The sequence below is a fragment of the Gossypium hirsutum genome, chromosome D01 (assembly GCF_007990345.1).
Source record: "Gossypium hirsutum isolate 1008001.06 chromosome D01, Gossypium_hirsutum_v2.1, whole genome shotgun sequence".
NCBI classification, from domain to species: domain Eukaryota; kingdom Viridiplantae; phylum Streptophyta; class Magnoliopsida; order Malvales; family Malvaceae; genus Gossypium; species Gossypium hirsutum.
This window is the reverse complement of record NC_053437.1, coordinates 4,145,958-4,171,618: the sequence shown is the minus strand read 5'-3', so window position 1 is coordinate 4,171,618 and position 25,661 is coordinate 4,145,958. Positions and strand designations below refer to the sequence as shown.

Sequence of the window (25,661 nt, the reverse complement as noted above, 5' to 3'; positions counted from 1 at the left end):
GCTTGGCAGAAGCAGTGACTTGGGAATAGAAACTGATGCTTCTGTTTTAACAAGCACACGCAAGTTATCCAACCTTTTAAGCCACAAGTACTCAAGCTTCTCAAATGAGTTGCATGGCGAGGAAGATGATGACAAGTCCAGCACGGATTCCATCCCTTTACAATCTTCAACTGAACACAACCTCAACTCATTTGTTTGCAGGAAGAACAATGAGATATCATTTAAGCTTCTCACATTGTGGCATTTAGAAATTCTCAGAACCCTAAGATCAGTTGAGAGCACCGCTGGATCTTCCTTTTGGATATGGCATCCACTTAAAATTACTTCTTTCTTGGGTAAAAAAACTGGAAACTGTGAACTTTCAGCCTTAGAAATGACCCTATAATAGCCATGTTGTCGCAACTTAAATTCTACAGTTTCCCACACACAAACCCCTTTCACTAGTACTTTTTCCAGATCAAAGGACACAGATTCCACACCTTCAACGGTTAAAAATGAGTATATAAATAAACGGCATGCTCACAAAAGTCAAACTCAAATTTTGATAGGACAACTATAATTATTATTATGTACAAGTGGAGACATAACTAATTAATCATTACTGTCAATATTGCTGTTTCACTTCTTTAATTAACATTCTTAAATATAAAAGATTATGTTACTTGATCATTAACAGAGAATTTATACTATTCTTAGGTGTTGTTGGTGTTTAGAACTCGAACTTTGATGGTTGATCGAGAGATTTAAAGCAGAAAGAAGAGACAGGAAGTTTTAAGTAGAAAAAATAAATGAAGGCTAGAATATATTAATTGATTTGCACCTCAACTATTTAAATACAAAACTTCAAGCTAAAATAGAAAAAAAAAGTTCTAAAAATCTGCTAGTAACAAAATAACAAACAAATCAAAAATCTAATCTCCTAAAGTCAAGGAGAATTATTCAAACTTAGTAACAGAAAAATTTAAATGGCAGCAATCTTAAACATATTATCTTAACACTCCTCCTTGTTTAGATGCTGCAAACTCCAAGTTTCTTTCTGAAGCTTTCAAACTTGCTAAGTGGTAATGGTTTGGTGAAGATATCTGCAATTTGATCTTCAGATTTGCAGTAACAAAGAGACACATCACCACTCTTTTGAACTTCTCGAACAAAAAATAACTTGATGTTGAAATGCTTAGTCTTCCCATGAAAGACTGGATTGTTAGAGATTGCAATGGCAGCCTGGTTATCAACTAGAATCTTTGTGCTTTGCTTCTACTCCATGTTTAGATCAACAAGAATCTTCCTTAACCAGAGAGTTTGGTTAACTGTTGCTGTTGCAGCCACAAATTCTACCTCAGCAGTGGATTGAGCTACAGTTTCTTGCTTCTTCGAGCTCCAAGAGAACATGCCTGATCCAAGGCAAAAACAATAACCAGAGGTACTCTTCATATCATCAGTTGAACCACCCCAATCACTGTCAGAGAAACCAATCAACTTCAATTCCCTGTGCTTTAAAAACTTTACTCCATAATTCCAGGTCCCCTTGATGTATCTGATAACTCTTTTTGCAGCTCTCATGTGAGTCTCATTGGGACAATGCATGAATCTGGAGAGAATACTTACAGCATTCAAGATGTCGGGTCTGGTTGCTATTAAGTACATTAGACAACCTACCAAACTCCTGAACTCAGCTTCAATGACTTTGGCAGAACCATCATCTTTGATTAGCTTCTCTTTTTAATTCATAGGAGTACTCATTGCTTTGCAATCTTCCATATAAAATTTTCTAAGTATCTCCTTCGCATACTTTCTTTGACAGATGAACACTTTATCTTGGCTTTGTTTGATCTTAATGCCAAGGAAATAAGACATCAGACCAAGGTCTGTCATTTTGAAGACCTTTTGCATTTCCAATTTGAACTGATTAACTTGATCGATATTGCTCCCTGTAATCAATAAGTCATCTACATAAAGAGAAATGACTAAAGTGTTTGTACCTTCATGCTTGACATACAGTATGAGCTCAGATTGACTTTTCTGAAAGCCAAGTCCCATCAAAGGATCATCAATTCTACTATACCATGCTCGTGGAGCCTGTTTTAGGCCATACAAAGCCTTCTTCAGCAAGTAAACTTTGTCTTCATTGCCTCTGCTTACAAAACCTTCAGGTTGCTCAACAAATATTTCTTCTTGCAAGACTCCATTTAGGAATGCAGATTTAACATCTAACTAAAAAACTTTCTAGTTCTTTTGTGCAGCAAGAGCAAACAGCAACCTTACAGTGTCAAGCCTGGCAACAGGTGCAAATGTTTCTAAATAATCGGCTCTAAAGACTTGTGCATATCCCTTCACAACAAGTCTTGCTTTGAATTTGTTAACTGAACCATCGGGATTTAGTTTCGTTCTGAACACCCATCTTACTCCAATTATCTTTCTGTCTAGAGGTCGATCAACCAACTCCCAAGTTTTGTTTTTCTCGATCATCGAAAGCTCCTCTTTCATTGCAGCCATCCAATGTTGACTATTTTTTGCATCATGATACCCTGCAGGCTCACAAATAGCCATGTTACATCTTTGGTAAATGTCGGAGAGCAGCCTTGTACCTCTGACAGGCGCATCATCAGCCAAAACATCTTGCCCTTCATCTTCAAGCTCTTTTAACGTGCTTCCAATTGTAGAATGATTTGGTGCACTAGACCTTTGGTTTGTCTTGATCGAGTCTTCCTAATTCCATTGCTCATTTTCAACAAAATAAACATCTCTGCTCACAATAACACATCCAGTGTGTGGTTGAAAGACTCTATAAGCTTTAGATACAGTGCTATACCCAACAAAAATGCCAGCTTCTGCCTTTTTGTCAAGCTTATCACGCTTGACCTGTGGAATGTAAGTGAAACACAGACAGCCAAACACTCTAATAAACTTTAAAGAATGTTTGTAACCATACCAAGCTTCAAATGGCGTCTGATCCTTCACAGCTTTTGTTGAAATCCGATTTTGCAAAAACACAGCAGTGTTTGCAGCTTCTCCCCAAAAGCTTTTTGGAAGATTCTTCTCATGAAGCATACATCGAGTCATTTCCATTATGAATCTGTTCCTCCTTTCACTGACTCCATTTTGTTGTGGAGTGTATGGTGCCGTCAACTGATGCTCAATTCCAGCCTCTTCACAAAACCTATTAAAAGTTTCTGAAGTGTACTCATTGCCATTATCAGATCTTAAAATCTGAATGCATCCACTTTCATTCTCAACCCTAGCTTTGAATTTCCAGAACACACCAGCAACTTCTGATTTTTGCTTCAACAAAAAAATCCAACACATTCTTGTTAGATCATAGATAAAGGCTATGTAATAGAGGTTACCATTTAATGAAGGCGTTCTCTGAGGACCACAAAGATCAGTATGAACAAGCTGTAACTTCTTCGAGGCTCTCCAAGCTTGTTTAGGAAAGGGTTGTCTATGTTTTTTCCCAAATTTGCAAGCTCGACAATGAGGTAAATCATCATCAATGTCTGTAAGTCCTTCCACCAACTTCTTCGACTGCATTTGAAGCAATCCTCGATGGTGAAAGTGCCTAAGTCTCTTGTGCCAAGTCTCAGTAGCACTAATTCTGGATTTAAAAGCCATTTGCTCCTTTTCCATTTGATTAAGAGCAAAACTTTTTCCCTTCATTTTGACGTTGAACAAGTTTTTGCCATTAGCATCTCTGATCAAGCACTGCTTATTCTCAAATAGCACTTTATAGCCTTTATCCAGCAACTGGCCAACACTTAAGAGATTTTGATCAATTTTAGATACAAACAAAACATCTGAAATAAATTTTGTACCTTCATAGCTTGTAATAGCTATTGTGCCTTTTCCCTTGACTTCCAAGTACTCACCATTTCCGATCCTCACTCTTTTGGCTTCAGTGTTTCTCAATTCCTTGAAGAGCCCCTTGTCATACGTCATGTGATTTGTGCACCCACTATCAATCAACCAGCTCTCACTTGATTCTCTGCCTGAGAAACAAGTAACCACGAACAATTGATCTTCTTCTTCTTGATCAGCTACCTGTGCATCTACTTCTTGCACCTGGCCTTTGACCTTGCAAATCACTGCTTCATGTCCAAGTTGATTACATTTGAAGCATTTGGCATCTGGTCTTTTCCAACATTTGAATGGTGGATGACCTTTCTTCTCACAATGGTGACAAGGTGGGTAGGATTTCTTGACACTTCCTCTTTTGCTCTTCTGATAATTGCCTGATGAATTTTCTCCACTCGTCGACTGGTTCTTAAAATTTTTCTTCTTTTTATACCTGTTGTTGTCTTGATGCTTGACAGGTAAGGCCCCTTCTATCACCCCCTCTTGCCTCATGGATCTTCTTTGCTCTTGTGCTTGTAAAGCATTAAAGAGCTCTGCAAGAGAAATCTTTAACAGGTCCTTGGTGTTCTCCAGAGTAGTAATGGTGGCTTCAAACTTCTCTAGAACAGTGACTAGCAGCTTTTCTACGATTCTAGAGTCATTCAACTCAGAACCAAGCAATCTCACCTTGTTGGCAATGCTGAGAAGTCTGTCAGAATATTCTTTCACTGACTCAGACTCCTTCATTTTCTGCAACTCGAAATCCCTGATTAGATTCAGGACTTTCATTCCACGAATCCTCTCATCTCTTTCATACTCAGCCTTGAGGTAATCCCAGATTTCCTTTACTGATTTCAGAGACATTATCCGTGTGAAAATCATTTGAGACACAGCTACAAATAAGCAAGCTTTTGCCTTTGATTTCCTTGTCTTCTTTTCCTTTTGTGCTTTAATCTGTGCCATAGTAGGATTTGCTGGAAGAGGTGGGACCTCGTAATCCTCTTCTACAGGTTCCCAAAGATCCAAAGCCTCCAAGTAAGTCTCCATGCGAACTGCCCACATCTGGTAATTGTCTCCATCGAAGACTGGTGGTGCAACAATTGAAAAACTGGATCCTCCTTCCATCTTAACATGCAAATAACCTCACAGATCCCTCAAGAAAACAGCTTCGATACCAATTTGTTGGTGTTTAGAACTCGAACTTTGATAGTTGATCGAGAGATTTAAAGCAGAAAGAAGAGACAGGAAGTTTTAAGTAGAAAAAATAAATGAAGGCTAGAATATATTAATTGATTTGCACCTCAACTATTTAAATACAAAAGTTCCAGCTAAAAATAGAAAAAAAAAGTTCTAAAAATCTTCTAGTAACAAAATAACAAACAAATCAAAAATCTAATCTCCTAAAGTCAAGGAGAATTATCAAACTTAGTAATAGAAAAATTTAAATGGTAGCAATCTTAAACATATTATCTTAACAGGTGTGCCTCCACAAATTTGAACCCAAAACATTACACACAAATGAGTAATATGGATTTGATTTGATCGTACCTTTGTCTGCCATAACCACTTTCATTACTTCTGGGGCTTCCACCCTACAACCATCATACTCTAATAGTTGGCGTCTCTCGTTGACATCAAACTTAGCTTGGGCTGGGGCCATAACAAGCAAGTAAGAAGCGAGTCTTTGACCTTTTATAGATTTGCAATATGTATTAAAGCGTAGCAACTCACTGAACCGCCCTTCAAATATCTCTAGTTTCCTTAAACCTGCTGCTTCCAATCCATCCATTTTTATAGTATACGATTCAACATACAAAATCAAACATTGCAGACAGGAAAGCCGAGGAAGGATTGCGATTGGCAACTCCTTTAAGCTTTTGGTAGCTAAATCAAGATATGTTAGATTTACTAACATTTCCAAACCTTCAGGCACTTTTTCAATACTTGTATCACGGAGGTCCAGCTTTCTCAAAGCCTTAAGCTTTTCTAATGAAGGCAAACATCTCAACATTTCACATCCACGAAGCACCAATGCATTTAGCTTTTCCAAATTTGACACTGAATTTGGTAATTGTTGGATATTGGTATAAGAAAGGTCAAGAATGCTGAGACTATGCATGTTCTGAAAGAATGATTCTGAAATCCTTCCCAAGGACTTATTGTTTTGCAGTAATAATGTCAAAAGATTTTCACAATTGGGTGACAAGCTTAGAGGAATGTCTGATACCTTATTCATCATGAATGAAACCCTTTCAAAATATTCTTTCCACTCTTGCGTACTTGGTAATTCTTTCAATCCGATGCCAGCTTTTACCATAAAACGAGGGCCCAAACGTTTGATATACAATGCTGTGTCTCTCATTACATCATGCATCTTCACACCTCCTATAATTTTTTCCAACAAACAATTGTTTACCAACCTATTTAATATAGTATCACCCCTATCATATGATTGTTGTCGACTCCCGATTTCAAGAAATCCCTCATCTATCCAGTATTCTATTAATTCCATCCTTGGAATTATATAGTCTTCTGGATATAATGAGCAATAAAGGAAACAATTTTGGATATTGAAATCTCCTAAACGATCAAAACTAAACTTTAATCGCCTATATATTTCATCATTTATACCCTTCACACATCTTACATGGTCACGTAACTCCCTTACTGCATTCCTCCATTCAGCAATATCATATATTCCCTTCATGCTCCCGGCTATTACGGCTATGGCAAGGGGTAACCCATTACACTCTCGAACAATATCGCCCAAAATTTGTTCCAAACATGGAACCTTTAGAACCCCATGCCCGGTATGAACCAAGAATAAATTCATGGACTCCTCATTAGAAAGTGGATGCACTTTGACTATCTTACAGTCCATAGATCTACAAACATCAATCGATCTACTAGTTAATACCAACTTACTTCCATTGCTGGATGTCGGTTTAAGGATCCCTACTTCCGCCAGAGAGAACTTTTCCCAAACATCGTCTAAGATCAATACATATTTTCTTCGTCTCAATTCCTCCATTAACACTGATACACGCTTTGGTTCAACTTCTGGAAGAGCTCCAATATTCATAGCATTTGCTATGTCTTGTTGAAGTTTGGTGATGTTGAGTTCCTTGGAAACAGTGACCCAAATGATCACATCAAACAAAGGTTTAATCTCCTTCGATAGTTGATTGTATATATGCTTCATGATAGTGGTTTTCCCGATGCTGCCCATTCCACAAACTCCAATCATTCCAATTTCATCACTCTTCAAATAGTTCCAAATGTCTGATTTCACGATGGTTTCACCTTCTAAATGTTCCAATTGAAAAGCCACTCCAACAGTAGATGGATCATTAATTACTAGAGCTTCAGTGAACTTGCCTCGTTCAATAATTTTATCCACTTCTTCAACTGTTTGGGAAACTCGTTTTCCAAGGCTTGGACGTGAAAAACAAGACACATTTTGCATTCTTTCATTAATTTCCCGCATTGTATCATTTATGGTTTGCACATCAAGAATCCACTTCTCTACTTCTTCCCTTAAAAGTCTTCCCCATCGAAGTTCTTCTTTTATTCTCAACCCCACATCTCTTGGTAGCATTTAGTTGTTCTACTCTTGCTCGAAGATCATTCATCCTTTCCTCAAGATTTCTATGTTGATCTATGTATGTACATGTTGGATCTCTTAAGCAATTTAGCACATCAAAAATTGGTCCTAAAAGGTCCATAACTGAGCAAATACTCTGCAATGCAATAACAATAAGTACATGCATTAGTCGCACTTATTTTTTTGTGCGTACATATATGCATACACACATGTATAACACACATTTTTAATCTCATCATAATTAACGGTTCTCAATAAGAATTGACTTTAGAAAAGGTTAGATATATAGTTAAGATTCACTACTAATATAAAAGAAGAAACATGAATAAAATATCGCACTAAATCTAATTAAAACAATCCATTAGCATAACGGGTCTTCATTATGCAACTAAATCAAAATAACACGTACTACATGTAACGAGATGTCTAAAAAACTTTAAAGTTGTATTAATAATACAAAATTATAAATACTTATATATTTTTTATATTTAAAAAACACTACCTACAAGTAACTTTCTTGTTTAGATATAATATTTTACTCCAAAAAGAGAGTGTTTACCATAAGTTTTCATATAAAATAAAATTTGTCGGTTATCCAATTATTTCCTTAAATATTTTAGTGCTTCGTTAGGTACTACATTAAAAATTTGGGTATTCTTTTCAAATATTGGTATCGTATTAGAAGTTTGGTATCCCTTTAAAATATTGATACCGTGTTAGAAATATTGGTATTGATTTGGAAATTAATACTATAATAGAAAGTTTGGTATCCCTTAAAAATTTTAATATTTCTAAAGTTAAAATTTTGGTATTACTTTAAAAATATTGGTTCACCATAGAATTTTGGTATATGATTAAAAATTTTTGTTTACCAATAAACCAAAATTTATTTTTTTACGTATTAAAATTTTTTAATACACCAAAAATTATTATTTTTAATGTGTTACAATTTTTTTTCACATATTAGGAAATCTTCTTATATCACAATTTATTTTCAATGAAATTATGAAATTATAACACCAAAATATGTTAGTATGGATCAAATTTTGGTTCTTATATCCTATACCAGGATTTCTAAAGGATATCAATATTTTTCAAGGGATTCAAAAATCTGAAAGGAAACTAAAATATCTGAAATCTTTGAAGGGTACCAAAATTTCTTTAAGGTGTACCAAATTTTTTAAGTAATACCAACAGTTTTGAAGGGATAACTTAATTTCTAAAGGTGTACCAAAATATTTGAAGGTATACAGATTAATTTGGGAAAACACTCATAAAAAAATTGATGTAAATTATCTATAGCTTCTCCTCAACCCATAAATAGAATGATAATGCACTTCAGCACATTCAAATCCACATCCTCTCGTATTGGTAATAATATCCATACCAATCAAGCTAAGACTCAATCAACCACATTAGTATAATTTTATATATTTCAGGTTAGATTTTTGGGTATACTAAAAGGTACTCTTAGAAATTTTGATATCGATTAAAAATATTGGTAGTCCATTAGAAACCTTGGATTATGGTTAGAAATTTTTATAGCAATTAAAAATATTAGTATGGTGTTAGAAAATTTGGTACATGTGATTGGAACACACACGAGCAGGAAAAAGAAAATTCTGAAGATAAAATTAGGGAAAACAGGCACCAACAAGAACCGTGTGTACTACAAATATAATAATCTCCCTTAAAAATTTTAATATGTTATAAATTTCAGTGTTTTAAAATATCTAATGCTTTTAAGAAATTTTATATCTATTAGAAATATGAAAATTTTGATTCTGGAAATCTTGATACTGCCTTAAAAATTTTGATAAGATTGTTATGAAATCAAGTGAAATACCATAGCTGCAACAAAATAGGTGAAACAAAAGCTATAACAGCTAAGATTGTTGTGATAGGAAACTCAAAAGAGGTGAAGTGAGATTTGAAATTCCCTCAAAACCCATAGCTGAAACAAGTGATGAACTCAGATTAATCTCAAGTAGCCTTTAAAATGAAAGATAAGCTTACCTGACCAAAGTTGCAAAGCGTCTGATTTTACCAATTTGCTGCCAGTAAGATTCAAAGCCTAAAGAACAGCAAAGCGATTCAAATCAGATAATTATAAAGTTTTTCAAAATTAGCTACCGTGGAAGACGATGTTACCTTTCCCCAATATCAACCAATGTTGAAGATAAAAGAGGAGGTCTGCTTCAGTTGACATTTGGTTCAAAGATTGCACGTCAGTGCGGGAATCTTTTAAGCTTCCCACCACCATGACGAAACAATGATTTGTTTATATTAATAGAGAGTAGAAATTTTGATTTTAATTTTTCTATTATGCTTAAATTATTTTTATACCATCAATAAGTATTTTTGAAAAAAAATTATTTTACAAATATAAATAATATTCGCAGCAGATGATAAGATCGAAGACTCGTTTATTTTAATTGTACATTGTTGGACTTGAATCTAAATATTCAAGGACTTAAAGCTATCACTTTAAATAACTTGACTTGAGTCGATCACTATTGAAGGATTCAATGAATGATATTATAAAAATTATTTGGATTAATTAATATGATGTAAACTAGAATATACTGAAAACTTCAACTCTTCCCCATGCTCGTTGTCTTTTCGTCTTTCACACAGCTAAATTTTCATTGAAAAGATCAATAAAAGTTATGATATATCTTCAAAGATTATTTTTTTACTCAAGAAAATATATTAGTTTATTCAACCATGCATGTACGTTGACCTCCAACAATCACATGGGGATCATTGACAGTTTCAACGTTCCAATTCAATACTTCATAACTAAGTTAGATTAAAAAAGTAAAGACTTTCAACATTAAGCTTTTACAAATCATTTTACCACTCTCTTTTTCTCTAATTCAATCCTCCATTGTTGCGTTTCTTTCACAACCATGTCCATTGCTGGTGGAGAAACGGCACTTTCAGTCTTTCTGGAGTTTTTCGCTAAGCTGGCTTCTTATGATCAGATCCTCAACTTCGTCACTCAAAAGCAGGTCAACCAGCAACTCAAACAGTGGCAAAAGATATTGCCAAGTATTCAAGCAGTGCTCAATGATGCAGAGGAGAAGCAAATGAAAGACCCCAATGTGAAGATCTGGTTGACTCACCTCCAAAACTTGGCTTACGATGTGGGTGACGTTTTGAATGAATTTGCAGTCGAGGCTTTACATCGAAAGCTGCATGAAGGTGAAGCCAGCACAAGTAAGGCTCAAAAGTCCACTGCTTCTTGGTTTACTAGTTTCATTAATTCAAGAGCTTTTACGTTTAATAAGAAGATGATTTCCAAATTACAAGAGATCACTGATGAACTAAATGGTTTGGCAAGAGAAAAAAACAGATTGGGTTTGAGACAGATTGATGAAACTGCAATGTCTAAAAGAGTTAAAGTAAGCCTGCAATTTATGTCTTTAGTGCATGAATCTCATGTTTATGGTAGGGAAAAGGAGATGGCTGAAATACTTGAATTGCTATTGTGCAATAATGGGAATGGGAATGGGAATGGAGCTTCTTTGATTCACATCTTTGGGGATGGTGGGATCGGCAAGACAGCTCTCGTTCGATTCCTTTATTGCAGTGATGATGTAAAGAAGGCCTTCCATCACAGTTTCTGGATACGTGTTTCAAAAGATTTTGATGTCACTCTGGTGACAAAGACAATTTTGCAGTCCATCTCCGATGTGCGTTGTATAGTTCCTTCTTTGGATAATCTTCAGGCCTTTGTTGAAGGATAAGTTGTTCAGCAGACGCATTTTGCTTGTGCTGGACAATGTTCGGCACGAGAATTACAATGATTTGACCCTCTTGTTAAAGCCTTTTTCTGTTGGAACAAAAGTTATTTTGACAACAAGGAGTTGCAGTGTTGTTTCTTCAGTTGTTAGTAGTGCTAAAGCTTACTTGTTGCAGAAGTTATCACATAAAGATTGTCTCTCTGTGTTTACTCATCATGCATTGAAAGCAAATGATTTTAGTGAGCATCAAGAGTTGGAAACATTTGGGGAAAACATAGTGAAAAAGTGCAATGGCTTACCTTTGGCAGCTAAAGTCATTGGTTGCTTGCTTGGCACTCATGTGGAGTATGGTGTATGGAAATATGTATCAGAGAGTGAGATATGGGATTTACAGCAAGAGCAATGTGGAGTTATCCCGGCTTTGCTATTGAGTTGTCATCATCTTCCACCGTATTTGAAGCGTTGCTTTGCATATTGCTCTTTACTGCCTAAAGGTTACGAGTTTGAGAAGGAGGAGATCATCTTGTTATGGAAAGCAGAAGGCTTTCTAAAACAAGCGGACTCGAAAGCTCACATTGAAGATCTTGGTAGCAGATACTTTCAAGATCTAGTGTCAAGATCGTTTTTCCAGACTTCTGTTCGGGATAAATACCGGTATGTAATGCATGATCTAATCAATGATCTAGCTCAATTGGTCTCAGGAGAAATATGCTTGAAATTGGAGGATGATAAACAACCGAAAATTCCAAAGGGCACTCGACATTCATCTTATGTTTGTGGCTTGTACGACGGAGTGGAGAAGTTTGCAGTGTTTGATCACATGAAACACTTGCGAGCCTTTCTACCATTTATGATGCCAAGAGATGGGACTTGTTATATAACCAACACTGTGCTCGTTGATTTGTTGCCGAAACTTCGATGCTTAAGGGTGCTTTCTTTAAAAGGGTATGGCATCACCGTGTTGCCGGACATATTTGAAAATTTGGTACAGTTACGCTACCTAAATTTCTCACACACTTTAATCAAAAGTTTGCCTGCTTCAATATGCACCCTTTACAACTTAGAAACCTTGATATTAAAGGAGAGTTTGTTAGAGTGGTTACCCTCAGACATAGAACGCCTAGTAAACTTGAATCATATTGATATCGGTGGTGTAAAGATGAAAGCAATGCCCTATGGTATAGGTAAATTGGCCGATCTACGAAGGCTGTCAGATTTTATTTTGGGAGCAGGTGATGGATATCGAATACGAGAGTTGAAGAATTTACATCTTAAGGGTGATCTTTCCCTTTCAGGGCTGGAGAACGTTGTCGAAGCTCGAGATGCATTGGAAGCTAAGTTAATTCACAAGCCAGGCCTTGATGCATTAAGGCTAACGTGGACCAGTATTTCTGGCAGTAGCATAAGAGATAAAGTAGTTGAAGAAGAGGTGTTGAACATGCTTGAACCTCATCGGGATCTTAAAGTGCTCGTCATAGAGAGCTATGCGGGTACGAAGTTTCCGAATTGGATTGCAGATTCTTCGTTTAAGAACTTGTGGTCTTTGGATCTCAACAACTGCAGAAACTGCAAAATCTTGCCGTCAATCGGAAACCTGCCACTACTGAAGGATCTTTGTATAAGGGGAATGCATACGGTGACTAAACTCGGCATCGAGTTCTACGGAGAGAACCACTTGAATGCATTCGTGTCATTGGAGACGTTATGCTTTAAGGATATGTCAAATTGGAAGGAATGGGACATCGATGAGCATGCTGTGAAATTTCCCTGCCTACGCGAGTTTTGTATCGTAAACTGTCCTCAATTGTCAGGAAACTTTCCAAGCTCTCTTCATTCCTTAGAGACACTTGTAATTCGTCAATGTACACAATTGGTCGTTTCAGTTTCAAACCTCCCTCAGCTGCATGACTTAGAAATAGATCGGTGTGCAGAGTTGGTGCTTCGAGATGACGCAGACATGCCACCATTGAGAAAAGTCTCTCTTTCAAATGTTTCAAAGTTTTCTCCCCTAACAGAGAGGCTAGTGCCAGGCCTAACCAACCTGGATCATCTGAGGATTAGTAATTGTAATGAGTTGGCGTCCTTGTCATGGAAGCAGTTCAGTTTGGTCCGGCATTTGAGGTCTCTCCGTAGTCTGGAAATGTCAAGTTTTCCACTACTTGAGGTTGAAGTACAGCAGTTGCAACTTGAGAAGGTCTGCACTATTGAAACTTTGACAATAGGGAACTGTGAAAAGCTTCAGAGGCTACCACAAGACTGGCGTTTCCTCACATTTCTAACTGAGATGCAAATCAAAGGGTGTCCATGCATAGTTTCTTTTTCGAAGAATAACTTGCCCCCAGCTTTAAAGAGGTTAGTGATTCAAAGTTGTGCGAATTTGCGGTGTTTGGTGGATCAAGGAGAAAATACCAGCATCGATAACACATTTCTTCTTGAGCACTTGGAAATTATGGATTGTCCATCTCTAGTATCTTTATCATTGCCCAATAGGCTTCAAGTTCTCATAGTTTCATATTGCTCAAAGCTTTCCTCCTTATCATCAAGTGGTGAGTTACCTGTGGGGCTTAAACAACTAGTGATAAAGGACTGCCTTGTATTGGAATCTATTGTGCACACAATCCATGAAACATCTTTTCTTGAACTTTTTGAAATCTGGCGTTGCAGAAACATTAAAGCTTTACCTCAAGGATTAAAGAAGCTCGACCATGTTGAGAAGATCAATATTTTGCAGTGTCAAAGTCTGGTTTCTTTGACAGCAAGTGGCTTGCCGGCCCGAAAACTCAAGTCGCTTTGTATTATGGACTGTCAAAGTTTAGGAGACCTTCCCAACATGCAGAACCTTACTGCTTTGAAGGAACTGTCATTGTCATATTGCTCACCTGACTTGCCATTTCCAAAAGAGGGTCTTCCTACAACTTTAACATCACTGTCAGTCACAGGGCCTAAACTTTGTCGCACACTGCTTCAATGGGGACTGTATAGACTCACCTCTCTTAAAAAACTCTCAATTGACGGTGAAGAATGTCCACATGTGGTGACATTTCCACCAGAGGGATGCGTGCTACCTCCCACTCTAACTACCATCACCATAAGCGGATTTGGAAACCTGAGAAGCTTATCCACGACTGGGTTTCGAAATGTGGACTCTCTTCGAGAATTGTGGGTACTCGATTGCCCTGAACTTGAATCTCTTCCAGAAAAAGAAGTGCTTGTTTCGGTTTGGAAATTATATATTTGGAGGTGTCATGTAACACTACTAGCCCAGTTCATAATGAATGATGGAGCAGAGTGGTTGAAGATATCTCACATTCCTGATGTTATTGTTGATCGTCAAAGCATCATCCCAAAGGCAACTTGGGTTCAGTACTGATTATTTCGTTGATCCTGCCTCTACCTGCAAGTTGGGTATAATATGGAATACACAACCAATCCTTTCTCCTATTTTCTATCTTTTATAATTGACTTGAGTCTCACTAAGGGGCAATCTTAAAAGAAGAGATAAGCAAACAACTTAGATTATCTCCAATTTGTAAGATGAGAAAAATACATCCAAACAACGAAATGATGCAAACTAAAATCAAGATGAAAACTTGAATTGCAACATCAACATTCCAACCAGATTAAAATCAAAGGCTTCATCAGTTCTCAAACAAAATATAACCAAGGTCGCAGAACCTCCTTAGCCTTGGGATAGTCCCACTCTACTGATTCCCACCATTCCCTTGGAGATATGCAGATATCTTCGGAAGGAACTGATTGGTGTGTGTCTCGGAAATGAGGTAGATAAAGAGGCATCCTTTTTAGCTTCATACATTCCCTTACTTCAATATCCCAAAGAGAGTCGCATATCACTGCCCTATTTGAACTGCATATGCTCTTCAACTCTGGTAAGTAGGCCAAAACTAACTGTTGTAATGTGGGAAGACTGAATCTCGTGCGAGTGTTTATTCCTTTTCCCTTGCGACTTTCTTCCTCTTCTTCTGATGATATTATTTCCTCCATTTGTACACAATGACAAACCACCAGCTTCTTCAGGTTTTGGAGGTCATGTGCTAGCTTACATGGGAAGAGCTGCTTCATGTTCGGGCATCCTTTAATCACAAATGATTCAAGATGGGAAAAGATGCCTGGCATTGGCAGTGAACTCGATGTAGAAACAACAGATGCCTCTTCTGCTACTTTAACAAGCATATGAAGGTTATCCAAATTTTCAAGCCACAATAGCTCAAGGTTCTGAAATGAGTTGCATGGTTGAGATGTGGAGGACAGGTCAAGCACGGATTCTATCCCTCTACAATGGTGAATCGAACAGAACCCCAACTTATTTGTTTGTTGGAAGAAGGGCATATCACTTAAGCTTCTGATGTCGGGGCACTCAAAAATTCTAAGACACCTAACATCACTTGGGAGCTCTACCGGATCTTCTCTTCCTATTGGACACCCGCTTAATATCACGACTCTCTTGCGTGGAAGAAATGGAGGCTCCTGCTCCTGCACATCCACGAGCTGCACTCCATACCCCCTTTTCTTCAAGCTCTCTACAAATGTGGCAGGATCCCTTTCCATCTCACAAACCACTTCCAGCTTTTTCTCCCCCCAAGTTAAGGAGACAGTTTTCACACCTTCACCAACCATTAATGACAAACCGTTAAATGGCATGCTCAGATGATGAAACTCAATTTCTTACATAATAATGATTACTTCGCACAGGTAACGATCTGATTAATCATTAGTGTTTCTCTTGCCATTGTACCACTTTTTAATGCCTAAAACCAGCAGAAACTTATATATTATCCATTTTATTAATACATAAAAATTAAATATTTTACTATGATCTTAATTTAAGTTATTCCCATTAATTATATATAGTTATTTTATGTAATTAATTAGATGTGCAAAGTATTTACTCAAAACTTTTATTATTTATTACCTAATTTTATAAATTTATATATTATTACCTAAAAACTGCTAACTGGAGCAAAATTAGATTAGGAGATTAGGAATTTTAAAAGTGTAAATTTGCATTTATATTATCATTTAATTTCCAAGATATTGAAGGCTTTAAAAAGTGAGTTTTACCATTTATGTTATCGTTCCCTACCCAAAAAAGAAAAAGCTAGAATCCTCTAGAAACAGAAGAAAAACAACAAAATGTGGGAAGAGAGATAAAGGTTTATCCAAAAGAAGACTTAATCCTCAATTACATATGTTTTCCTTTTTGAATTTTTATTTTCTCGGATTATTACTTTAACTATAATTCTGTTATCTAGCTTGGTTTTTTTTTTGTAACTGTGTTAAAGAATGCCATTGTCACACTCACATGACATCAATTAAAAAATCCAACCACATGATAATTAAATTTATAAAAAATTAAATTATTTTATAAAATTCTAAAATATATAAATATAAATATTAATATTAAAATATCAAAATAATATATAAAGTTGAAATTTTTATAAGAATTTAAAAAGCATTTAAATTTTAAAAAAATTGCAAAAAAACCCTTAAATTATCAAATATATATTCTAAAAAATTTCTCATAAATTTTATTTTTCAAAAACTTTAAATTAATTTAATTTTTTATAGAATATATATTTTTTAAATTTTAACTTTTCTTTTTGCAACTTTTTAGAATTTAAATACCTTTTTTAATTTTTATAAAAAATTTAATTTTCATATTTGACTTTTTGAAATTTATATTTATATATTTTATAATTTTATAAAATTTTTAAAATTTTTAAATTTTTTTGAATTATTTATATTATGTATAATTTTTTTATAATTTTAATCAATATAATATGTATAATATTAAAAAAAAAGATACATTGCACGTTCTAAGTGCCCCATGAATAGTTGATGGCAATCAACAATGGCCAACGTTGGTCAGCGGCAATCTAACATTAATCAGGGCCACAATGTCGGTCAACAGCTAGTCAACAGTAAATCAAAGTTGAAAATATTTTTTATTTAAATTTAATATTTTTATTTTAAATAAATTTAATTGTCACATGTCACACTGTGATTGGTTGAATGTGTCCTGTGGCATATTTTAGTTAATGCCACTTGGTGGATGTGTTTTTTAATGTTGGTAAAAAAAAGATGAAACTATAAAAAAAAAATTCAAATATCAAAATTCAAAAATAAGCATGGCCAAACTTAGCATTAAGCCCCAAAAAAAATAAAGAAATAAAGTATTAGAAGGTATAATGGGAAGGGGACTGCGGTAGTGCCACTGGAGCTATAAGGGCAGGGTGGAGATACAGTAGTCTCTACCGCGCCACAGGATAAGCACAAATGGGGCTTCAGCACAGTTGGGACTACCAACTTACCCGCACTGACATTAATCGGCCTTCCAAATGGGCCCTACTCTACTAAAATTTTATAGATTTGATTGCATTCGTACCTTGGTGTCCTGCCACGATTTTGAACACATTCCTGACGTCGCAATCCCCAAGCAATTCGAAGTTGAAAAAGAAAGCATTGTTTAACCCTTCTACAAGTGGTCTGTCGTCAAACTTGGCTTTAGGCGATGCCATGACAAGCAAGTAAGAAGTAAGCTCTCGACCTTGTATAGACTTGATGTAGGCATTAAAGTCTATCAACTCATTAAATCTCCCTTCAAATACCTCTAGCTTCCTTAATCTGGCAGCTTCCAATCCATTCATTTTTACGTTAGGTAATTTAACGTATAATACCAAACATTGCAGACAAGAAAGCCTAGGTAGAATTGCTATTGGCAGCTCCTTTAAGCTTTCAGTACATAAGTTGAGATATGTTAGATTCGCCAACATTTCTAAACCTTTAGGCACCTTTTCAATACCTGTACCCCGAAGGTCTAGCTTTCGTAGAGCCTTAAGCTTTTCTAGTGAAGGCACATATCTCAACTCCTTGCATCCACGAAGCACCAATGCATTGAGCATTTCCAAGTTTGATACGGAATTGGGCAATTGCTCGATACTGGTATAAGAAAGGTCAAGAATGCTGAGACTATGCATGTGCTGAAAGAATGATTCTGAAATCCTTTCCAAGGACTCATTGTTTTGTAATAACAAGGTTGAAAGTTTTTCACAATTGGGTGACAAGCTTGGAGGAATTTCTGATACCATATTCATCATGAATGAAACCCTTTCAACATCTTTCCATTCTTGCTTGCCTGGCAATTCTTTCAATCCGGTGCCAGCTTTTACCATAAAATAAGGGTGTTTGATATACAATGCCATATCTCTCATCACATCATGCATCTTAACATCATCTCCAGCCTTTTCCAACAAACAGTTGTTTACCAGCCTATTTAATATGGTATGACCCCTATCATGCAATTGTTGTCGACTCCCCCTTTCAAGAAATCCCTCATCTATCCAGTATTCTATTAATTCCACCCTTGGAATTAAATAGTCTTCTGGGTACAGTGAGCAATAAAGGAAACAATTTTGGATATTTGAATCTTCCAAACGGTCAAAACTAAACTTTAATCTCCCGTATATTTCTTTATCTGTGCCCTTCACACTTGTTACATGGTCACTTAACTCTGTTAATGCATTCCTCCATTCAACAACATCATATATTCCCTTCATGCTCCCAGCTATTACTGCTATGGCAAGGGGTAACCCATCACACTCTCCAACAATATCGCCCAAAATTTCTTCCAAAGATGGAACCTTTAGAATCCCACGTCCGGTATGCGCCAAGAATAAATTCATGGACTCCTCATTGGAAAGTGGAGGCACTTCGACTATCTCAGAACAGCCTATAAATCCACAAACCACATTCGACCTACTAGTTAATACCAACCTACTCCCATTGCTGAATATTGGTATAGGGATCCCTACTTTTTCGAGAACAAACCCTTCCCAAACATCATCTAAGATCAACACATGTCTTATTTGTCGCAATTCGTTCCTTAACACAGCTGCACGCTTTTGTTCAGGTTTCGGAAGATCTTCAATATTCATAGCATCTGCAATGTCTTGTTGTAACCTGGTGATGTTGAAGTCCTGTGAAACAGTGACCCAAATGATTTTCTCAAACAAGGGTTTAGATTTAGTCTCCTCCAGTAGTTGATTGTATATGTGCTTCATTATAGTGGTTTTCCCAATCCCGCCCATTCCACATACACCAACCATTCCAATTTCATCACTCATCAAATGCTTCCAAATGTCTGCAATCACCGCGGTTTCACCTTCCAAATGTTCCAACTGAAAAGGCACCCCAGCAGTAGATGGATCATCAATTACTAGAGCTCCAGTGAACCTGCCTTGTTCAATAATTTCCTTCACTTCTTCAACTGTTAGGGAAACTTGTTTACCAAGGTGCCCACGTGAAAAACAAGACAGATTTTGCGTTCTTTCATCAATGTTCTGTATTTTGCCATTGATGGTTTGCACATCTAGAAGCCAGTTCTCTACTTCTTGCCTTACACATCTTCCCAATCGAAGCTCTGTTTTTATTTTCATTTCCACATCACTCTTGATAGCATTTAGTTGGCGTTGTTTTGCCAGAAGATCATTCATCCTTCGTTCAAGTTTTCTGTGATGCTCCACGTATGTACATGTTAGATGTCCAAAGCACTTCAGTGCTTCACAAATTGGTAGCACAAGTTCCATAATTCACCAAATACTCTGCAAGGTAATAATAACAACTACATTTAGTTCTTTATAAACATATATAAATTATGTGTCAATTCCAAAAAGTATTAAGAAAAAAACAAAATATTTAATTAATTATTTATATCCCTATATAAAATCTTTTAAAATACCCATAAAATATTTAAATAAAATTTAATTATTTTTATGAGCTCTTTTAAAATAATATTATAAAGTATTTAATTAATTCCCCCTTTTCATATAATTTTTATGAATTCTTTTATTTTTTCCTCTTTTTACGAGAAACATATTTTTCTAATCATACTTAAAAAAAATTCTTTTGTTCTTTTTATTTATTTAAAAATATTTTTTCTTATAAAATCTAAATAAGACACTTTTTAATTTCTAAAATGTTTAATTATTTTTATATTATTTTTATAAATTATTTAAAAATAATATTTAATTATAATTTTTTCTTTTTTATTTTTCAATGTATCTACTACAGTAAGCCTAATAATTAATCTTTTGCATTCTATAAGTCCATTAAGGAGTGGATGCTGGTTACGAACTTGTATTACAGTATTCTTTGTGAATTCTTTTTCTTATTAAAAATTATTTTTCTTATACCATTTAATTATTTTTCTTTTCCTTTTTCATTATTAAAAAGTGTTTTTCGTAATAAATTTTAAATTAAAATATGTTTTTTTTAAACTCCTAAATTGTTTTGGTTACCAACCATTACTGAATATTTTTATAATTTGCTTGGAGAAATATGTTATAGTCAAAAGACAATGGGACATCATTTTAATTGATTGCAAAATTATAATCTTCATTCATTATCCTCACATCTTTATTTACTTTATTATATATGTTATATTAAATTATTTTATTATTTTATTTTAATCAATTTTGTAAAGATCAAAAGTAAAAGATTTGCGATATCTCCATCTTTTAAACAAACATATTTACCTTTTTAATATTATAAAAAAATAATAAAAATATAAACTATCAAATACTAGTATATACAAAAACATAATTTGAAGAAACTTTTTAACTAACCAATATAATTTTTATTGTTCATATTCATAAAAAAAATTAATTTTATTAAAATGTTTGGTTAAACAACTTTTACTTATAAATAAAAATTTTGATTCTACTAAAAGACTTTTAATAATTGAATTTATAAGAATAAATAAAAAAATTATATTAAACTACTTTATATTTTAATCGTTATGGTTCTAAATAGCAAATTTAAATCATATATAAAATTTTATAAATACTACATTGATATAATCTAATCTAATATGTTTGTTAGTATAGCTATATTTGTTAATATGGATTAAATTTTGATCTGTATATTCTATATTAATTTTTTGAAAGGATACCAATATTTCTGAAGGAATTTAAAATCAAAATATGTGAATAAATATCGAAAACTTCCAAGGGTATTAAAATTTCCTATAATATATCAAATTTTTTGAAGCAATATCAATATTATTGAAGGGGTATCTATATTAAAATATCTGAAGATAAATTCGACTGAAACACGCACATACCAATATTAGTATCACTTTATATATTTTAATATTTGATTAAATTTTTTGATAGATGTTCTTAAGAATTTTGGCTTCGATTAAAAATATTGATATTGCGTTAGAAATTTTTATCTCTTAAAATATATGTATAGTGTTAGAAAATTTGAAAATGTTATTCTGTGGCACAAATGAGTAAGGAAAAGAGCACCAACAAAAATAGTGTATTGATCCCAGTATATAATTTAGTATTTTATTAAAAAGTTTGTATATCAAAATAACTAAGAAATATTAATATGGTGTTAGAAATTTTGCTTTATATATTACAATTTATCATGAAAATATATAACACCAAAATTTGTTAGTATAGATAATTTTTTTATATAATACAAATATTTTTAAAGAGAAAAGATTATTAAAGAATAACCAAAATTAGATTTGGAAGGTCAAGCACTAAAAAATATTAGCATATTTTTAGAAATTTTGGTAAAATTTTAGAATTATTGATATTTCTTTAAAAATGTTAATATTATATTACAAATTTTGATATATCAAAAACAAATTAAAAATTTTTATATCTATTAAAAATATTGGTATCGCCTTAGAAATTTTAGTTTTGTGTTAGAATGATTGATGGGATGAATCAAGTGAAATACCATAGGTGAAACAAAAAGCTATAAAAGGTAAGATTATTGTGATAGGAAACTCAAAAGAGGTGAAGTGAGATTTGAAATTCCCTCAAACCCCATAGCTGAACCAAATGATGAACTCAGATTAATCTCAAATAGCCTTTAAAATGAAAGATCAGCTTACCTGACAAAAAGTTGCAAATTTGCTGGCAGTAATATTCAAAACCTAATGAACAGAAAAGCGATTCAAATCAGATAATTAATTGGAAAATTATTCAAAATTAGCTACTGTGGAAGACGATGTTACCTTTCCCTCTTTCTACAACATAAATTCTTGAATTGTTGGGTAAAGATGAGAGAGGTACCAACCAATGTTGAAGATAAAAGAGGTGATCTGCTTCAGTTGACATTTGGTTCAATGATTGCAGGTCAGTGTGACGAAACATCGATTTTGTTATATTAATAGAGAGTTCATACTCTGATTTTGGTTTTCCTATTATACTTAAATTATACATTCGGTCCTTTGTCCTCTTTTTAAAATTGTTTGATATATTATTAAAATTAAATGCTGTTCAAAAGACATATCAAAACTTTTTTTGACTCAGTCTTGATATATAAAAGATAATAGATAGGTCAAAATATGCATAAAGTCCTTGTATTTTATTTTACTACATTTGGTCTTTCTATTTTTCAATTTCAGATTTAATTATTAATTTTATTAGTTTTTTATTAAATTTGTTGGTGTTAAATTTTAAAATAAAATAAACCTGTAACAAATGAAAAAAATTGCAATAAAAATTCTTTAAAATAAAAGTAAAAAACGAAAAATTAAATATACAAACATCATAAAAGCTTGCACATATTTAATCTTATAGATATTATATTGAGAATGTTTGGAATTTTTTGTGATATCTATATTCGAATTAAATTTTATGAATAATTTATATTAATTGCTTAAAAATATTTAAAATTTATATTCCATATATTAAAATATTAATAAAAAATTATTTTTTATAATATTCTTACTAAGATATCATAATATTAACTAATTTAAACATTATTTAAACGCATATTTATTACTTTATAACACAATATCTAAACTGGATATTTTATTTATCAGAAGCATTTTTTGACAGAAATACAAAAAATTTAAATCTTAAATCAAAATTTTCAAAAGTACTTCTTAAACTCACTTTTTCATAACACTTTTTAAAAATAGTTCTAAAAAACAAGGTTAAATTAACCGTTATAGTTAAATGATTGCAGGGCAATGTTGGAATTTTATTTCCCAGCATCATAAATTATTATAAGCCGTTGGATTCGGCCTACATTTTGTAATTATATAGATAGAGGCCAAATTTGATGATATTAAATTCAAAAGTTAATCCTTATCACATAATGTTATCATTTATTTTGATAATATCGATAATTAATTCAAATAATTAAATATTTCGATTAACATGGTTATGTATAAATTTTCTACATAACAAATTTCATCAAACCATTATCTGAATATGTTTGTTTAACTTCAATTTGGTGATAATAGGTTTCTTCTTGAGAACATGGAAATTATGGACTGTCCCAGGCTTCAACTTCTCATAGTTCCGTATTGCTCAAAGCTTGCCTCCTTATCATCAAGTGGGGAGTTACCTGTGGGGCTTAAACAACTAGTGATAAAAGCACTGGAATCCATTGTGCACACAATCCATGAAACATCTTCTCTTGGAATTCTTGAAATCTGGAGTTGCAGAAATATTAAATCTTTACCTCAAGGATTAAACAAGCTCAACCATGTTGAGAAGATCAATATTTTGCAGTGTCAAAGTCTGGTTTCATTGACAGCAAGTGGCTTGCCGGCCGGAAAACTTGAGTCGCTTTGTATTAGAGACTGTCAAAGTTTAGGAGACCTTCCCAACATGCAGAACCTCTTTGCTCTGAAGGAACTGTCACTGTCTTATTGTTCACATCACATGCCATTTCCAAAACAGGGTCTTCCTACAACTTTAACATCACTTTCAATTACAGTGCCTAAACTTTGTCACGCACTGCTTCAATGGGGACTGCATAAACTCACCTCCCTTAAAGATCTCTTCATCAACGGTGAAGAATGTCCACCAGAGGGATGCATGTTGCCTCCCACTCTCACTACCATCACCATAAGCGGATTCTAAAACTTGAGAAGCTTATCCATATTAGATACCATACATGAATGAATATGTTGATAGAGAAATATTAGAGAAACAACAGAGTAATTTTCTATTGAATGTTTTCTTGACTTGAATGAATACACTGATGAAGGTAACTGCTCCAAATTAACTAATTAACAAATTTTGACAACAGACTAACAGCCTCAACCAATCTTTAAACTAACGTTTAACAACCACAACGGGTTTCAAAATGTTGATTCTCTTCGAGAATTGTGGATACTCGATTGCCCCGAACTCGAATCTCTTCCGGAAAATGATGTGCTTATTTCGGTTTGGAAATTATATATTTGGAGGTGTCATATAACACTAATAGCGCAGTTCATAATGAATGATGGAGCAGAGTGGTTGAAGATATCCCACATTCCTGGTGTTATTGTTGATCGTCAAAGAATCATCCCAAAGGCAACTTGGGTTCAGCCCTGATCAGTTATTATATGATCATTGTTTACCTACATTTTCCCAACACACGTTAGGGGTTAGAGATTGCAGTGGACATCCAGAATCGAAAGAAGCTAGAGAGAACATAGTAAGAAAGTGCTGTGGTCACGGTTATGGATTTGCATGCTGGGAAGAACATATCTCAGAGTGAGATATGGCGGATTTACCAAACGATCAATGTGGCATACTTCATAATTGAGTTATCATCATGTTCCTTCACATTTAAAAAGATGCTTTTGTCCTTTACTTCCTAAAGATTATGAATTTGAAGAAAAGGAGATAATCTTGTTATGGAGGGGAAAAGGTTTTCTACAGTAAACAAGAGCTGCAAGTCATATTGAAGGTTTAGGTAACCAATACTTTCGAGATCTACTGCCAAGGTCCTTTTTTCAAACATCTAGTACTGATAAATCTAGATTTGTAATGCATGACCTTGTCAATGATTTAGCTCTATCAGTTGAAGAAATATGCTTGAAATTGGAAGGTGATAAACCTCGAAAATGCTCAGATAATATGATGAAGTGAAAAGATTTGAAACATTTGAGAAAATGAGGACGAGGTAAAAAAAGTTGGCATTGAGTTTAAAGGAGAGAATAGGCAAATGCATTTCCATCATTGAAGAAATTGTGCTTTGTGGACATGGCAAAATGGGAGGAATGGGACATTTTTGAAGTTGATGAGGAGGGATTTTTACCAAAATATTACAAAAAAAATAAAAAATATCAAAATATTACAATTTTTTATTATTTACTAAAATAATATAAAAAAAGACGGCTGATGGAGGGCCTGCCACAGGCGGCACCAATGGTGCCATTGCCATAGGCGGCACCCCCCTTTGTTCGTATTTCAGCCCTTTGTTCGTATTTTTTACCTGGATTTTATTACTTTTAAAAAATATATTATTTTCTAATTTATTATTTTACATTATTTTAGTACATTATGCTTGAAATGTATTCATTTAGTGTGTTTTTATTGAAAGTAATAAAATTCAGGGGAAAAAATACGAACAAAGGGCCAAAATAATGGTTTTTTTTAATTTATTTAAAAAGCACACTAAATGAATACATTTCAAACATAATGTACTAAAATAAT

The 25,661-nt window shown here is 34.0% G+C and overlaps 2 protein-coding genes across 2 annotated transcripts; one reads left to right on the top strand and one right to left on the bottom strand.

The window, feature by feature from the left end:
• Positions 1-10,344: 10,344 nt before the first annotated feature.
• On the top strand, positions 10,345-14,565 carry LOC107928079 (putative disease resistance RPP13-like protein 1). Its single transcript, XM_016859231.2, has 2 exons — positions 10,345-11,130; positions 11,180-14,565. The coding sequence occupies exons 1-2, from the start codon at positions 10,345-10,347 to the stop codon at positions 14,549-14,551; spliced, it is 4,158 nt and encodes a 1,385-aa protein (XP_016714720.1). The 3' UTR covers positions 14,552-14,565.
• Positions 14,566-14,826: 261 nt separating this feature from the next.
• LOC107928045 (probable disease resistance protein At4g27220) lies at positions 14,827-19,784 on the bottom strand. Its single transcript, XM_016859199.2, has 2 exons — positions 17,585-19,784; positions 14,827-15,803 (listed from the first exon to the last, which is right to left on the bottom strand). Exons 1-2 carry the CDS (start codon positions 19,782-19,784, stop codon positions 14,827-14,829), a joined length of 3,177 nt encoding a protein of 1,058 aa, XP_016714688.2.
• Positions 19,785-25,661: the final 5,877 nt, after the last annotated feature.